General features: G+C 41.7%; 3 protein-coding genes across 7 annotated transcripts in view; all 3 read left to right on the top strand.

Moving 5' to 3' along the window:
- LOC139533032 (zinc finger protein 271-like) overlaps positions 1-18,067 on the top strand; it is a 279,603-nt gene that overhangs the window by 134,120 nt on the left and 127,416 nt on the right. The window lies entirely within an intron of this gene.
- LOC139533065 (zinc finger protein ZFP2-like) overlaps positions 1-18,067 on the top strand; it is a 316,223-nt gene that overhangs the window by 55,334 nt on the left and 242,822 nt on the right. The gene's annotated exons all lie outside the window — the stretch shown is intronic.
- Positions 84-4,431, top strand: LOC139533060 (zinc finger protein 135-like). The gene is made up of 2 exons (XM_071331280.1): positions 84-2,059; positions 2,692-4,431. Exons 1-2 carry the CDS (start codon positions 1,957-1,959, stop codon positions 4,020-4,022), a joined length of 1,434 nt encoding a protein of 477 aa, XP_071187381.1. The 5' UTR covers positions 84-1,956; the 3' UTR covers positions 4,023-4,431.

Below are 18,067 nucleotides of genomic sequence, written 5' to 3' on the forward strand. Positions count from 1 at the left end.
TCGTACAATATGCATATTATTATTACTATTGGATAGAAAACACTCTAGTTTCTAAAACCGTTTGAATTATTTCTCTGAGTGAAACAGAACTCATTCTGTAGCACTTTTCCTGTCAGGGAGTGAGATTTCAGAAATCCAGGTCCCTGTTCTGAGATCAGTTTATAAGTCCCCATGCAAGCTATGAGGGTACATGCACTGCATACGCCTTCCTCTAGATGTCAGTAAGCGGTGAGACTTTGAATGGAGTCGATTGCGCAATCTGGGACCTTATATTAGACCGTGGAACAGGAAGTACCGTTCTTTTCAACGGTGCGCTTGGCGCATGAAGACATCAGAATGGCGTCCTGCAAACGCTTTCGTTTTAGTATTTCTATATCTCCGGTCATGTTTTTATTCGTTATAGGTGTTAAAGACATCATAAGGTAGTTAATTTAAACCGACTTATAGCAGTTTATTGCGATTTTCTGGGATTTCTTTGTGACGCGCTTCCATTTGTTGGGCACCTCTCCAGTGGGTGGCTAACGTTTAGCGGCTAATTCGACTGGACAAGAGGACATCTTTCAGCCAAAAGACGATTGTTTTGAAGAAAGGACACCTTGCCCAAGATTCGGATTGAAGCTCACCTAATAGTAAGCAGTCTTTATGCTGTTAATTAATTGTTCTGTTGTTAAAAGTAAAATGCATGAGACGCCATTTCTTGCAGTATAGCATTGCGTTATCGCAGCCTGTATTGCGCAGTAAGGTTAATTTTAAAAATGTAATTCAGCGATTGCATTAAGAACTAATTTGTCTTTCATATGCTGTCCACCCTGTATTTTTTTTGTCAAGTTTATGATTATTTATTGATTAGACTAGGTGACTCTCCAAGATAGCGCCCGAAATTTTCTGGGGAGCTTGGCAACTTTTCTCATTGTATAAGCACTATTTGTGCTGCTAAATATGGACATTTTCGAACAAACTCTATATGCATTGTGTAATATGATGTTACAGGACTGTCATCTGAAGAATTCTGAGAACGTTAGTGAAAAAATTATAATTTTGGTGGTGAATACGTTATCGCTATGTTTGGTTGGAATCAATGCTGTTGTTTGGTTTGCTACTGTGCTAAGCTAATATAACGTTATATTGTGTTTTCGCTGTAAAACACTTAGAACATCTGAAATATTGTCTGGATTCACAAGATCTGTGTCTTTCAATTGCTGTACGCTGTGTATTTTTAAGAAATGTTTTATGATGAGTAATTAGGTAATACACGTTGCTCTCTAGTTATTCTAGTCGATTTGTGATGGTGGCTGCAATGGTAAACTATGATTTATACCTGAAATATGCACATTTTTCTAACAAAACATATGCTATACAATAAATATGTTATCAGACTGTCATCTGATGAGGTTGTTTCTTGGTTAGTGGCTATTTATATCTTTATTTGGCCGAATTTGTGATAGCTACTGATGCAGTAAGAAAATGGTGGAGTAAAAAAAAAGTTGTCTTTTGCTAACGTGGTTAGCTAATAGATTTACATATTTTGTCTTCCCTGTAAAACATTTTATTTTATTCACAAGATCTGTATCTTTCATTTGGTGTCTTGGACTTGTGATTTCATGAACATTTTATTATATGATATCCCTGTGACTTTAGGCTAGGCTATGCTAGTCAGCTTTTGTGATGGGGGGGCTCCCGGATCCGGGTTTGGTAGGCGTTAGAGGTTAAGTGTTCCCTTTATTTTTTTGAGCAGTGTATTTTTAGAGAATAAAGTGCCAGAACTGTCAAGACAATAACTTTTTGTGTCTGTTTCTCATTGTTACTACAGGACGACTAGAATTAAGTCTGAGGCCAGTAACATCAACAGTGAGGACAAACCCAGCCTGCCTCTCTCCTTCCACACTGAGTAGAAACCTACAGTCACTGGGTCCTGATTGTGACAGTGGAGCCCAGTTTGCACTGCAGGGTCCAGAGATGGCATCAGTGAAGCTGGAAGACTGCAGTCAAACACTGGAGCTGAATGTCAACATTAAAGATGAAGAAGAGGAGGAGAAGATTGGGACATCTGTTAATCATGGTAAGAGCAGGTTCTATCTAACTAAGTTTGTTGTTCATTCCAACTTCCCACTGTGTATGAAAAGTTGCAGTAGAACTGTTTCATGATGAACTGTTTCAATGAGAAGGTATATGTTATTTCATGCTACTGACACTTGCATGGTTTGACACCAGTATTGCCAGCATTTGTTTTATTAACTGAGCTATCTGGAGTGCTCAGAGAGTAGACTAAAGTAGTGAAGTAGACAAACTGCCAGTGTTTTAAAGTTCTATGAAGTGAGTCTGTGTAGTTACTAACCCTTGTGATAGTGAGTGGAGGATGACACGCCCCTTTTTAGCTTTCATCTCTTACCCACTTTTAGAATAGTTTTATTCCCCTGTATTGTACAGCCTACTGATATGAATACATATGTCACCCGGTACAGACAGAAGAGGACCGGCCACCCCTTTGAGCCTGGTTCCTCTCTGTTTCTTTCTAGGGAGTTTTTCGTGGCCACTGTGCTTCTACACCTGCATTGCTTGCTCTTTGGGGATTTCGGGTTGGTTTCTGTAAAGGACTTTGTTACAACTTATGTAAAAAGAGCTTCATAAAATACATTTGATTGACATGTATATCACACCAATTGTCTGGTTGTTCTGATATTGTTCACACAGGAGACAATGTTGAGACATTCTCTACATCCAGAGAGCATCAGCAGGAAGATCATAGAGCAAAGAGGTCTCACCACTGCCCACATTGTGAGGAGATTTTCCCATTTCTATCAAAGCTAAAAATACACCTAAAAATACACACAGGAGAAAAGCTTTACTCCTGCTCTGAATGTGGAAAATGCTTCAAAACGTCAACTGCGCTAAAAGTTCATCATGGAACACACAGAGGAGAGAAGCATTTCTCCCGCTCTGACTGTGGAAAGAGTTTCTCTCATCGGGACACCTTAAAAAGACATGAACATATACACACAGGAGAGAAGCCTTACTCCTGCTCTGACTGTGGAAAGAGTTTCTCTCATCGGGACACCTTAAAAAGACATGAACATATACACACAGGAGAGAAGCCTTACTCCTGCTCTGACTGTGGAAAGAGTTTCTCTCATCGGGACACCTTAAAAAGACATGAACATATACACACAGGAGAGAAGCCTTACTCCTGCTCTGACTGTGGAAAGAGTTTCTCTCATCGGGACACCTTAAAACAACATGAACATATACACACAGGAGAGAAGCCTTACTCCTGCTCTGACTGTGGAAAGAGTTTCTCTCATCGTGACACCTTAAAACAACATGAACATATACACACAGGAGAGAAGCCTTACTCCTGCTCTGACTGTGGAAAGAGGTTCTCTCATCGGAACACCTTAAAACATCACGAACATATACACACAGGAGAGAAGCCTTACCCCTGCTCTGACTGTGGAAAGAGTTTCTCTCGACCAAGCAACCTAAAACAACATGAACATATACACACAGGAGATAAGCCTTACTTCTGCTCTGACTGTGGAAAGAGTTTCTCTCAACTGGTCACCTTAAAAAAACATGAACGTATACACACAGGAGAGAAGCCTTACTTCTGCTCTGACTGTGGCAAGAGTTTCTCTCAACCAAGCCACCTAAAACAACATGAACGTATACACACAGGAGAGAAGCCTTACTCCTGCTCTGAATGTGGAAAATGCTTCAAAACATCAACTGCACTAAAAGTTCATCAGAGAACACACACAGGAGAGAAGCCTTACTTCTGCTCTGACTGTGGAAAGAGTTTCTCTCGGCCAAGCCACCTAAAACAACATGAACGTATACACACAGGAGAGAAGCCTTACTTCTGCTCTGACTGTGGAAAGAGTTTCTCTCAGCCAAGCCACCTAAAACAACATGAACGTATACACACAGGAGAGAAGCCTTACTCCTGCTCTGACTGGAAAGTGTTTCTCTTGAATGTGCCATTTAAAAAGACACCAAGGGAAACAAGAGAGGAGCCTTACCACTGATCTGACTGTAGAAAATGTTAACACCCCAGCTGAGCTTAAAGGTCATTAGAGAAAAGACAAAGGAGAGAAGCCTTTTTTTAAAATTTTTTATTTCACCTTTATTTAACCAGGTAGGCAAATTGAGAACACGTTCTCATTTACAATTGCGACCTGGCCAAGATAAAGCAAAGCAGTTCGACACATACAACAACACATAGTTACACATGGAGTAGAACAAACATACAGTCAATAATACAGTGAAAAATAAGTCTATATACAATGTGAGCAAGTGAGGTGAGATAAGGGAGGTGAAGGCAAATAAAATATATTAATAAATAAAAATATAAAAAGGCCATGGTGGCGAAGTAAATACAATATAGCAAGTAAAAAAACACTGGAATGGTTGGTTTGCAGTGGAAGAAGGTGCAAAGTAGAGATAGAAATAATGGGGTGCAAAGGAGCAAAATAAATAAATACAGTAGGTAAAGAGGTAGTTGTTTGGGCTAAATTATAGATGGGCTATGTACAGGTGCAGTAAACTATGAGCTGCTCTGACAGCTGGTGCTTAAAGCTAGTGAGGGAGATAAGTGTTTCCAGTTTCAGAGATTTTTGTAGTTCGTTCCAGTCATTGGCAGCAGAGATCTGGAAGGAGAGGCGGCCAAAGGAAGAATTGGTTTTGGGGGTGACCAGAGAGATATACCTGCTGGAGCGCGTGCTACGGGTGGGCGTTGCTATGGTGACCAGCGAGCTGAGATAAGGGGGGACTTTACCTAGCAGGGTCTTGTAGATGACCTGGAGCCAGTGGGTTTGGCGACGAGTGTGAAGCGAGGGCCAGCCAACGAGAGCGTACAGGTCGCAGTGGTGGGTAGTATATGTATATATTCCTTCTGCCCTCAATGTGGCAAGAGTTTTTCCCAATTGGGCAATGTAGAAACACACCAACGGATACACACTTGAGAGAAGCCTTATCACTGCACTGACTGTGGGAAGAGATTCTACAGATTGGGCCATTTAAAAAGACACCAATGTAAACATAAAGGAGAGAAGCCTCATCAGTTCTCTCAGACCAGCTAAGATTAGACACTCCACTTAATTCTCATGTCATTAAATGACTGGCAACGTTGAATTGGATCAAATGAAGAAAGTGTAGAACACTATTGTAATCCTATAGTTTCTCACTGTGAGAGAATAATGCAGAGGAAAGGGAGCGTTATAGAATGTTAGCCTCTCTTTACTGATCAGTGTGCACCTTGTCAGTTTTGGTGTGAGAGAGAATAAAGTAGACGGCACACGTCAAACGTTTGATTCATGACCCTATGTCCGGATGACGTGTGCATGCCCATATTTGGGCATTCCAGTCAGGACATCCTGGCGGGAAGTGATCACGTGGTTATGCCCATATATGGGCATCCTGTTCCTGTTCTCACGCCTTAGTGAGTGCGGCAATATTTATATGATGCCTTTGAAGTTGTCATGATGATTGATGTCTAGGGACCTCTTTGAACTGGGGGGGATGAACATTTCAAAGAGTTTGAACCCCCAGAACACTAAACAAGATTTTAAAAATCAGCATGGATTTTGTGATCGGTGGCAAAGCAGTGATGACTGTAACAACGGAAGCAGGACCTCGGTTGAAACATAGAGAAAGGGCCAAGTATCAAGTCACAATATACGATGCGCCAAAAAAAGCGGTTTCTAAGTGTGTATAGAACCCAAATACCGCCTGCAACTGCGCTGAAAGGTCAAGTGCTGATGTCTAATGGACATCAATGGGGGTATCGGTTTGATTACCTGGCCTGTAGAGTGAACCTCTATACGGTAGCCGAAGGAGAAGAATATACAGACCAGACTTTAGGAGTGGACTACGGGCTTGAAGACTGGATGGTTTTTCGCAAGGTTGTGTGTCCCGAACTGAGCCTTATCACCAAGGGTTATAGCTTGTTCACGGGCTACGAGACCCGTTGGGAAGGTGCCCCTGACTCCTCAGGAAGAATATTTCACAGGGTGAAAATACAAAGAAAGAATGGACTTCCATGTGGCTACGTGGAGTTCTATATCAGCAACGAGGAAACCCGCAACCAAAACATTCGTGATGGTGGCCTGACTGGGGATTTTAGGTTGCGCATGCTTATTCCTTTTAAAATTTGGGATCTAATGGAATTGAAAATGTTACAGCTGTTGGACGCTCTCTTTGTACAGAGCCAACAGCGGCAGAGCATTGTTCATGTAAAGAAGTGCATAATATATACGAATCCTGAGGATTATGATTCAAAGGAGCCCCAAGAAGGTACATCCTCAGAAGGGACAGCCTCCGAAGAAAACTAAGTACGCGGCTGCGTTAACCACGCCCTGATACCCAAAGGACTGGTTCAACAATAAAAGGAGTGCCCTTAAAGCCTCCAGTTCTTCATTTCTTCATACACCATGGATATTCATACAACATACCAGGACTCCGATACGACATGGGGGCCAGACCCTAAGAACTCTATGCCTCGCAGCCCGACATTCTACTCCCCCCTGGCGAGACCCACGACACCCCCTACATTTACACAGCCTGAGGATGTGTTTGATGGGGTAGTCAGTACTATTTTTGTGGACACCATCAAGGCCTCTGTAGCCCTGGAGTCTATGGGTCTTGTGCCGTCTATCCCCAGAGTTTACGGGGTAACCGAGGCATTCCTACATGAACTGAAGGAGGCAATCTACGTCCACGAGAAACTCAAAGAAATCCGACACACCCTGGTGGACGACAATAAATACCGGGAAGCTGTGGTGGCTGATGTGATGACTTTCTGGCTCAATAAACCCCAAGAGACCGAGTGACATTTTGTTATTTAGTTGTAAAGCAATGGGTAACTATGTGTCTACGATGTTAGAGAGAATAAATAAAATTCTTCTTTTGAGAGAACTTACAAATGTTATGCATCAGATTATTGAAAATAAAGTGAACAATGTATCGTTCTACACGACACACAATGCCTGGGTTAATGAAGAGCGTGTGCTGAAAATGGAACAAATCATGAATCATGTACGACATACGGGCGAGAGTCTGCAATGGACACAACTGGTATCACGTCTTGTGGATGATTCTGAAGTACTAGAAACAACTTTGTCTAAGATTTTACTTTATTTGTTTGAAACACTATTTAATTGTAACGTGTATCATATTTGTTGTTTATATGCTTATATATCGGACATGTGTGTTTAAAAAAATTCAGCGACACAAGCCTGTAAATCTAAACCAAATATACAGGGTGTTGCATGCTGTGATCGTTGAGAAAACTGGGACATGTATCCTGCAAAGAATCCTGAATTGTCTGTATACGTAATACTTGATGCATGAAATAAAAATTCTAAAATGAAAGTGAAATGTTGTCGTTATTTGAAAGTGGCTCATTAACGTTATTGTCCCTCAGCGAGGCAAGAAGGATGGCGGAGCAGATGTTGAAAAACATTTATTATAATCCCTCTAACCCCGGGTCTTATGGGGGGTAAAGAGCATTTCCAGAGAGCTATAGCCGAAGAAACCGGTAGCCTGTTAAGCGATGCTAAAGTGAATGAGTGGTTATCAGAGCAGGATACATTAACTCTCCATAAACCTGTAAGAAAACAATTTCCAAGAAATAGAGTTTTTTTCTACGCATCCCTTGTCCCAATTTCAGGCGGATCTATGTGACATGCAGGCCCTTGCAGATAAAAATGATGGAAATCGCTACATGCTAACGGTTATAGATATTTTCTCTAAAATAGCATTTGTAAGGGGCTTAAAAAATAAGAGCGGAGCGGAGGTGACCCGGGCCTTTGACTCTATCTTGAAGGAAGGAGGAGCCCCCAAGAAAATGCAGACTGATGGCGGAAAATCATTTTTTTATAATACTTTTCAGAAACTCAAGAAGCACAATACCGTACATTTGCTACAGGCTCGGATTTGAAAGCTTCAGTTGTTGAACGCTTTAACAGAACTCTGAAGGAGCGGATGTGGCGATATTTTACAGCTCACAACACGCATAGATATATCGATATAGTTCAAGATTTAGTGAAGGGATACAACAGCAGTTACCATAAGCGTATACGTATGAAGCCCTCCGAGGTCTCTTCTGAAAACTCTTTTCAAGTCTTTAAAAATCTGTATGGTTTGTTCCCCTTTCGTCGTAAGAAAAAAATAAAAATTCTATTCATAGTGGGGGACTTGGTGCGTATATCCAAGCTGAGTGGTGTTTGACTAAAAATATGAGCAAGGTTACAGCGATGAGTTGTTCACTGTTACCGAGTGTCTGCCACGCATACCCCCGGTCTACAAGTTAAAAGATTATGACGGGGAACTTATAGCGGGATCTTTTTATGAGAAGGAATTACAGAAGGTACAGTTGGGTAAAGACAAAGTCTTTCACGTGGAGGAGATTCTAGATCAAAAGAGAGAAAAGGGTAAAACAAATCATGGAACACACCGGCTTCTACCTGACTTTCCCCACTTATGCGTCTGCACATATATATCGTAATAATCAGAGTTCGAATTATACAACCAATTTTCCAAAGCCTATAGAGTTATCAGAGGCCTGGGAAGTAGGTCTCTGCGAGATTACATACCCCCATAGTTGGTATAATATCAAAGATAAGGACCGTGATTTTTATTGCAAAAAGTTATCTGAACCTGCAAAACTTATTAAGCTTAAAAAAGGATTCTATAGAACCGTCGACAGGATCGTCTCAGAGTTGAATGAACTCCTAACCCTGAACAATATGGAAATATTCCTGATCTACAACCCTATATACATAAACGGGTACAAATCTCAGGGGATGCTGACGGGGGTATAAAGACCAGCGGTAATTTAGCCTACATGTTGGGGATGGGTCCCAATAAATGGACGTATGTGAAAGATAAATTCTTCCCATTCCCTGCGGATATACATGCAGGATTTTACAACATATTTGTGTATACCGACATCATATCCTATCAAAGGGTCGGAGACAGCTGTGTGCCCCTCCTGAGAACAGTTCATATAGACGGAAAGGATGGGGACATAGTCACTGTCACCTACGACAAGCCACACTACGTACCTGTAAGCAAGAAATATATTGAAAACATTCTGGTTGAGCTTAAAACGGATCAGAACGAAAACATTGAATTTTCTTATGGTAAAACGATTGTAAAACTCCACTTTAGACCTTCCAAAACCTCTCTACATATATAATATTTGTATTATATATATTTATAAACATATTTATAAACATAATACAAATACATTTAAAAAGGGTTATGGACCATCAACAACTCGACCCTAACCGCTATGTCTCATACAATGTTGATCAAGTGGGTAATGGACTACCCGGCTATTATGGATCCCCGACCATGTACGGTTCGGGGATAGGAGGTATATTTCGTAACCTCTTTAGGATGGTTATACCGTTTATGAAGAGAGGCTTCAGCATAGCCAAACCACATTTAAAATCAGCGGCTAAAAATATAGTAAGTGAGGTTGTAGCCAATGCTAAGACCAGAAGGGCGTCACCAGATGCCGAGCATCAAGAAGGCTCGGGGCTTATGATGTTGTCTCGAAGACCAAAAAAGAGACCTCCGGGTATAAGGCGCAGGCTTGCCACTAAAAAGCGGAGGTTAACAGTTAAAAGAAACTCAGTAAGTCAAAGACATGGTAAAGTGAGGATGTCTGGACCAAAAACGACAAAAAGAATACTCGGAAGTATTTTCTAAAAGAACAAGCAACATGGCTCTTTTACACCGCATGTCCTCTGAAGCTATAAAGACAGAGCTCGATCTTTTCACGGCCCCCTTAACCCAACATTCAATAGAGAGGTCCAGTTATGTGAAGATAGCCCCACTCTCTGTCATTACCGACAACGGTCCTATAGAATTTTTCATACCAGGCCACGGTGACAACTATCTGGACTTCAACAACACCTTGGTGCATTTGCGTCTAAAAGTGACCAAAAGAGATGGCACTAGTATTGCAGGCGATGCCAGTGAGTCTCATTAATTACCCAGTGGCCACCATCTTCTCCCAAGTGGATGTGACTTTGGGTGAACGCCTAATCAGTCAAAGCAGTGCCACATACCCTTATAGGACCATCATGGAGTGTTTACTCAACTACTCCGAAGACACTCTCAAGACACAATTCAGCGCCGGGCTGTTTAGCAAGGATACTGCAGGAGGCTCTATGGAATCGACAGACCCTTCCACTGGTGCAAACAAAGGACTGGAGGCACGCGCTCGCTACTGCACCGAATCTCGAGAGTTCCATTTGCTAGGGCCTATACACTCTGACATTTTCTTTCAAGAACGTTTACTCTTAAATTCGGTTGATTTAAAAGTAAAATTAACCAGGGCCAAGGATGAGTTTTGCCTGATGTCTGCCCAGGATGGAGACTTTAGTTTAAAAGTGTTGGGGGCAACGCTTTTTATTAAAAAAGTGTCTATCTCCGGCAGTTCGTCTGGGTCACTCACAGGCTTTGATGAAAGGAAATGCCCTTTACCCTCTCCAAAGAATTACCATGAAAACCTTTAGCATACCTGTGGGCAGTAGAATCTGCAGTCAAGAAAACCTATTTCTAGGCCCTTTACCTCGATACGTGGTTATAGGTCTGGTTGATCACGCCTCTAATACGGGCAGCTTAGATAAAAAAAAATTCAACACTTCAATGCAGAGTATGTAGCTCTCTGTCAGGAAGGACGTCAGGTCCCTGCTAAGGCTTTCCAACAGCAATTTAATAACCGGATATCTGTGCGAGAATTTTACAATCTATTCCTGGCTACAGGGCGGCATCTAAAAGATCTCTCTTTACCTATTGACAGAAATGATTTTGCAGAGGTTTACACATTGTATGCTTTCAATTTATCACCTGATGATGACACCTCAGGAAATCTGTCTGTGGTGTCCCAAGGTAACCTCAGGCTGGTAATGCGTTTCCGTACACCTTTAGCCTGTACAGTTAGCATGATTGTTTATGCATGCTCTGATTCAATCTTGGAAGTGAATGCCCGAAGACAGGTCTTAGTGGATTATTATTAAGGATTGTTGAGCAAAGACATGAATACCCAAGAGTTGGAAGGGCTCATGAGCCGATTGATTGGAAAACAATTTTGTGGAGTGTTGGCTTGTGATGAATTACCTATTGAGAAATGGCCGGAGCAGCCTGCCATGTTTATTGTCAATACCCATCCTAAACACATGCCGGGTGAACATTGGCTCGCTATGACATTAGAAGAGGAAGGAGGAAGAAAAATCTAAACTTTTTTTGATTCCTAAGGCTTTCCCCCCGGTTTTTCACATTTCCCCAAATCTATTAAAGAATTTTTGACCAAAAACGGATCAAAGATATACTACAGCATCAAACAAGTGCAAGATAACCTTTCCACTACATTTGGTCAACACTGCGTATTCTACCTATGCCAAAGAGCCCGGGGAGTTTCTTTTGAAGATGTTATGTCTCTTTATAAGGATGATTTAAGAAGTAATGATAACATTGTAGCTTGTTTTGTTAGAAAATATCAAAAGTGTTCAAATGTGTGTCCTTTAAGACCGTGTAATCAAGGCGTATGCTCACGTCAAATGTTTCAAGAATGCCACAAATGTTAAATTGCTTATATTTTCAAATAAAATGTATTGAATTTAATCATAGTCATTCAAAAGTCTAACCACCCAGAGAGATCGGCATTAGGAAATGGTCCTGAGACGTTCAGGGGGGTAAATGAGTTATCATCATCCCTTTCATATGGGGGCGGGGTTGTTGGGGCATCTTTAGGGGTGCTGTATCTCGTTGAAGGTTTTTGTTTTAAAGCTTGAATCTGTTGACGTAGCTTATAGTTGGGTACACCCGAGAGGGGAATGTTGAGGATTGCCAGGGCCTTAAGAAACTGACGCCACCCGGGAGGTCTTCTGTCATCAACAACCTTGTGGGCAGCCGTGGTACTTTTAAGCAAGTCAAGCATATGTGAACCCCTGACAACAGCGCCCTGAAGGATAAACTCTCCTTTGTCATTCCAAGTAGCGGTCCCCTTTGAGTCTTTTATCTTGTTCATAATGTATCTAACATTTTTCCTGTTACGTACCAGAACATGTGTCAACATGTCCTGCATAACTTTATCTTCAACAGGCATTTGATCTTCAACAGGTAAGATCGCAGGTACAGGCGTTACAGGGGCTTGGCTCTCGCTAGGCCCGTCATCTTTTAAAGGGTCCGGTAGGGAAAGCGTTAAATGGTTGGTCTCTCTCTCCCCTTGTTTTACCAAGGCCAAATACCTTTGCAATAGGTTTGTGTATTTTTGGATCTTATCATAGGGGTTCAATCCTTTTCGGTTCAAAATATCCTTCATGGCCGTATCCAAATCATTTTCCGCTGTTTGTCTGATATTTTCAGGACCCTGCATTTGTTTTTTAAGTCTATCCAACTCTTGTTGTGGCACCAAATACATTTTATTGGCCATCACACTCGGTGTTCACCCCCCACGTCTGGCAGCAATAAGGCTGGTGATGAAGGGCACAGCTATACTTAGTAAAGGTAGAAGAAAACCCCCAGACTGTTGTATGCTATGTCTTTTCTTTTGAAGACTGGCCCTTTTATTGGCAAAGCGTTTGAAAGCGGTCTTTTGTCTCTTTAATTTTTTCAATTGGGTCAGGGTGAGTGGAATGCATCCTTTGAGAAGATTCAAAGCAATCTCACATAGGGATAATATCAGATCTGAAAAACAGCGACCCAAGATGGCCTTCCGTTCTTGGTAGCGTCCTCATAGCTCTCCATAAAGTAGGATTTCCTTCCCGGGTACATCTGCTGAGCTAGAGTGCTAATTTGCAGTTTGTCTCTAGGATTTTTGAACAAAACCATGTAATTGGCGTTCAAGCTAATGGTACGGCTATTTTTACCTTGGTGAAACACATTCTGCACCAAGTAAAGCACGGACAGGTTTCTATGATGAGTATATTGGGTAAAAGCTCGTGCAATTTCGGGATGTTCGCTACCTGCAAATAGCATATCGTCCAAAACCAGCAGATTGTTTTTATGAGGGAGAAGTTCATCATCAGACAGAGATTCAGGTATTCCTTCAACAAACTTGATTTTTATTGTCTTCAATAATTCAGCATACAGAGGTGGTGTTGACCTATTGCAAAGCATAGCTTATTACCAGGATTGTGAACGTTTATGAGGTAGGCCCTTTTATTGCTTATGATTTCTGATTGCATTAGGCTATCTAGCTTCCGTCTCTGACCCCCACCACCCTGGGGTTGACGTATTATTTGCACTACAAGCTCGAGGGTCCTATCGGCTATGACGGATACATTTGACTGAACAAGTCGTTCTAGCAGGGCGATAAATTGTTCAAGATCTGCTTCGCCATTGGGTAAAGTACACACAGTTTAAAGCATGTCATAATGAATTACACCTTTTTACTATGCCTTTCTTACAGATAAAGGGCCTGGTTAGCCCTGACCATTATCCGTATCCAATTCACCATCGCCATGCCTGGCTCTCTTGCACGCACCATCAAAGCTCCGTAAGTTTTCACTCCATGGGTAGATAATCCGTCGGGCATGTAGATCCTGGGTATGTCTCAAGGATAGACGCGGCCAGCGCCGTAATTGTTCACGATTTTGGGAAAGACTGTCCAGCTTATTCATAAGGGTTATGAATATGGGATAATCCACCCATTTAAAGCTAAACACAGGCATAAAAAAGTTGACATCCATGCATGCTTTGGAAGATACATGAGAACTGACAGACTTTGTCGCATTTGCACTATCAAATCGTTCACATGCTAAAATTGTCACTTTGGAGTCAGGGCTATAGGCCATTGAAGCGATTCTTAGGGCCTTCAGATCACTGCGTCCGCAGACCTGTTCTTCCAGTGCATATCCGGGCACAGTTGTACCACTCAGGGCCTGTTCAATTTTACAGAGCGCTAGCCTAATCTTAAGCCATTCTCTCATCTGCAGAGCAGGAGAAAAACTCCCAGGTTTTGCCTGATAAAGGGGTTTGGGGCCACTGTCTTTGAATATCTTAACCGTATAATCCTCCGGTTGGAATATGTAAGACATATGTCCCTCACTCGTACCCAAAACTCCTTTAAAACATTCTGGGGCTTCACACAGAACTTCCTCGAGGCTTTTGTCACTGGCTTCCTGACACGAGACGCATAGCATCCCGAGAATTGGCCTAGGAGACATAATTTTCTGTTTAATGTTCAGGGTTTATTTAAAAAAATCTTGTTTAGTGTTCTGGGGCCGCATGTCTTGTTCTGGGTTTTATTTATAAGGTGTCTGCCAACCCCAATACCCCAGGACATTCGTGTTTAATAGACAACAACCCTAAGGTCAATAAAACAGGGGGTGGGGGGCCATACTCTTCGAAATGTTCATCTCCCCAGTTCAAAGTGGTCCCTAGACATCAATCATCATGACAACTTCAAAGGCATTATATACATATTGTCGCACTCACTCTAAGGCGTGAGAACAGGAACAAGATGCCCATATATGGGCATAACCACGTGATCACTTCCCGCCAGGATGCCCTGACCGGATGCCCAAATATGGGCATGCACACGGCATCCGGACATAGGGTCATAAATCAAACGTTTGACGTGTGCCGTCTACTTTATTCTCTCTGGTGTGTTTTTTTTAGCTTCTACTGTAAAGATATTGAGATTACCTTACGGTTGAATATCCTCTGTGAGGCGCCTCACAATAGATTCTGATGGGTGCCTGGGTGGTACTGATTCCCTCTACAGTTTTCTGTGGGAATGAGCTGGTAGACACAACATACACTGATTTTGCAAAACATTAAGGACACCTGCTCTTTTCGTGACATAGACTGACCAGGTGAACCCAGGTGAAAACTATAATCCTTAATGATGTAGTTGTTGTTGGATTTATTTTGGATCCCCATTAGCTTTCAGTAGAAAACAAGATACTGCAGTTGCAGTGGGCTAAGGAATGAAAACACTGGAGAATTTTAAAAACATTGCCTGGTCTGATGAATCCCTGTTCCTGCTGTTTCACGCTGATGGGAGGAAACCACGAGTACAACATTGCAGGCTGGTGGTGGTATGATGGTGTGTTTTCATGCCACATATTGGGCCCCTTTGTAACGATTGTCGTACTCTTCCTCCTCCTCGGACGAGGAGAGGAGAGAGGGATCGGAAGACCAATGTGCAGCGAGGTATGATGACATAATTAATTTATTTACAGACGAAGACGAACACGAAAAACACTTGGAAAATTACAAAACAACAAAACGACGTAGACTGACCTAAAACATGAGAACTTACAAATACACGAAGAACGCACGAAACAGGTACAGACTACAAACCAACGCTACAGTCCCGTGTGGTACTAACATACATACAGACACGGAAGACAATCACCCACAAACAAACAGTGAGAGCAACCTACCTTAATATGACTCTCAATAAGAGGAAACGCCAAACACCTGCCTCTAATTGAGAGCCATACCAGGCAACCCATTAACCCAACATAGAAACACAACACATAGAAATGCCCACCCAGCTCACGTCCTGACCAACAAAACAAAGGATTAACACAATAACTAGGGTCAGAACGTGACACCCTTGATAAAAGTGGAGCAACGTTTGTGTAAAGATCATTGCCAATCAGGTGCATCCCTTCATGGTGGCAGTGTATCCATCTGCAAATAGATTTTTTTCAGCAGGATTATGCCACAAGGCTTGTCCAGAACTGATTCCAAGAACATGACAGGGAATTCAGCTTAATGCAGTGGCCTGCCGAGTCACCAGATCTCAATCCAATTGTGCATCTGTGGGAGGAGATGGATCAAGCTATTCGGAGTAGAGACCCACTCCCAGCCAACTTGACACAATTCTGGGAAGCATTGGAGTCAACATGGGCCAGCATCCATGTGGAACGTTCTCAACACCTTGTAGAGTCCATACCCCGACTAATTGAGGCTGTTCTGAGGACAAAAGGAGGTATAACACAATATTAGGAAGGCGTTCCTAATGTTTTGTGCACTCAGTGTATATCAGATAAAGATGTTGTGGTGATCACTTTTCAGCATTAGTTTGGGTGGATTATTTTATATTACTAAACAATTTTGTTTAATGATAAACAGGCTATGAATCGACTACTTGTGTTTATTAATTTGTCTTTTAATACTAGATTCATTATTTTAGTCATTGATGATGAATGTATTTGAATAACTGTATTGAAGTTAATTGATCTGGCGGCAGGTAGCCTAGCGGTTAAGAGTGTTGGGCCAGTAACTGAAAGGTCGCTGGTTTGAATCCCGAGCCGACTAGGTGAAAAATCTGTCATTGTGCCCTTGAGCAAGCCAATTAACTCTTATTTGTCCTGTAAGTCTCTCTGGATAAAAACATCTGCTAAATGACAAGAATGTAATGAAAAATAATGTTTGTACATGAATTCATGCTGGGCAGACACTTTTTTCTCATGTGTATAATTAAATGAAATAAACTGTTTTTTAGTTAAATACTGTATGTTGTCGTGGTAATTTCCTGTATTACTAAATGATGAGTTTACAAATCACACACAAGTCAGTTATATTTTAAACTCCATCTTTAATTATATGAGTTTCACCATAGCCCTTTGACTCTCAGATCAATTCAGTGTCTATAAATGAATTCTCTGAGAGTGCTTACAAAAGAATACTTAGTGAGCCTCTAGGTCACATACTATCTCAAGATTCATGCAACATCAGAGGGGTAATACAATGCTTCCAGACACTGCCATACCCCCCCCCCCCCCCCCCAATGGGAAAAGGAGGGAGTGACTGGAGTACAGACATTGTGGAGCCCTTCACATGGTTTCACAGATATATTCATAATGAAGACAATGTTCAAAACTGAATTCTCCCTTTCTGATATTCTGCCTATTACCAGACATGTAAAAGACAAGCCTGACCTCTCCCCTCTCTGGGCCCCAAGTGACTTTTCCCTAAAGGAGATAGGAAAATGCAACTGCCAACAGTATAGTCCTAAAGAAGACATTCTAATGACAAGTATAAAGTAAATAAAACATCTTATTCCTCTATGTTACCTAACTAATTCTGATTCAGCTACGAAAATATACAATACACAACATTGCCGCTTTGTTTATCCTGGTTAGAGGGACATGACCATAGTAGGCTAGAGCAGCTAAGTTAGTGTTAATGTTAGCTAGCATGCAAGTATCCAGGCAGAGTTTCTTATGTTGGCCTAGAGAAATAATAGTTTGCGACATTAACGGAAACTGATCATTAATTCTTGCCACTATAGGGGGTGCTGTTTCACATTAGCATAATTTCCTCTACAGATTAAACGGCTTCCTACTCAATTCTTGCTCGTACAATATGCATATTATTATTATTATTGGATAGAAAACACTCTCTAGTTTCTATAGCCGTTGGAATTTTGTCTCTGAGTGAAACAGAACTCAATCTACAGCACTTTTCATTATAGGGAGTCAGATTTCAAACATCTTGGCCACTGATCTGGAGTCAGTTTAAAGGTCCGTCTAAATGCTATGGAGAAACAGACACGTCTTACGTCTTCCCCTGGATGTCAGTGCGTGATCACGCTTTGAATGGAGTCGATTGCGTAATCAGGGGCTGTATAAAACAGAAAATACCGGAAGTAGCTTCCCTTTGCTGCCTGCGCCTTGCGCGCGAAGGACATCGGACTCGCCTCCTTCCAAGCGTTAGTTTAGCCAGTACTATTTCTCCGGTCATGTTTTTACCCGTTATAGGTGTTAACAGCATCATAAGGTAGTTAATTTGAACCGTTGTATAGCAATTTATATCCTTTTAGTGCGATTTTGAGGCATTGCTTTGTTGTGCACTTTGAAGCGCTGGGCACGTTTCGGGGTCCCGGTCATACGTTAGTGGGCATTTCGACCAAAAGAAGATTAGACCCAAGAAAGGATTATTTGCCCAAGATTCTGATGGAAGAACAGCTCACAGTAAGAACAATTTATGATGATAAATCGTGTTTCTGTCGAAAAATGTTAAACGCTTACGCCGCCATTTTGTTTTGTATAGCTTCGCTTGGCGCAACCTGTATTGAAAAGTAAGGATAATTTAAAAA

Source organism: Salvelinus alpinus, chromosome 10, assembly GCF_045679555.1.
Source record: "Salvelinus alpinus chromosome 10, SLU_Salpinus.1, whole genome shotgun sequence".
Lineage (NCBI taxonomy): Eukaryota > Metazoa > Chordata > Actinopteri > Salmoniformes > Salmonidae > Salvelinus > Salvelinus alpinus.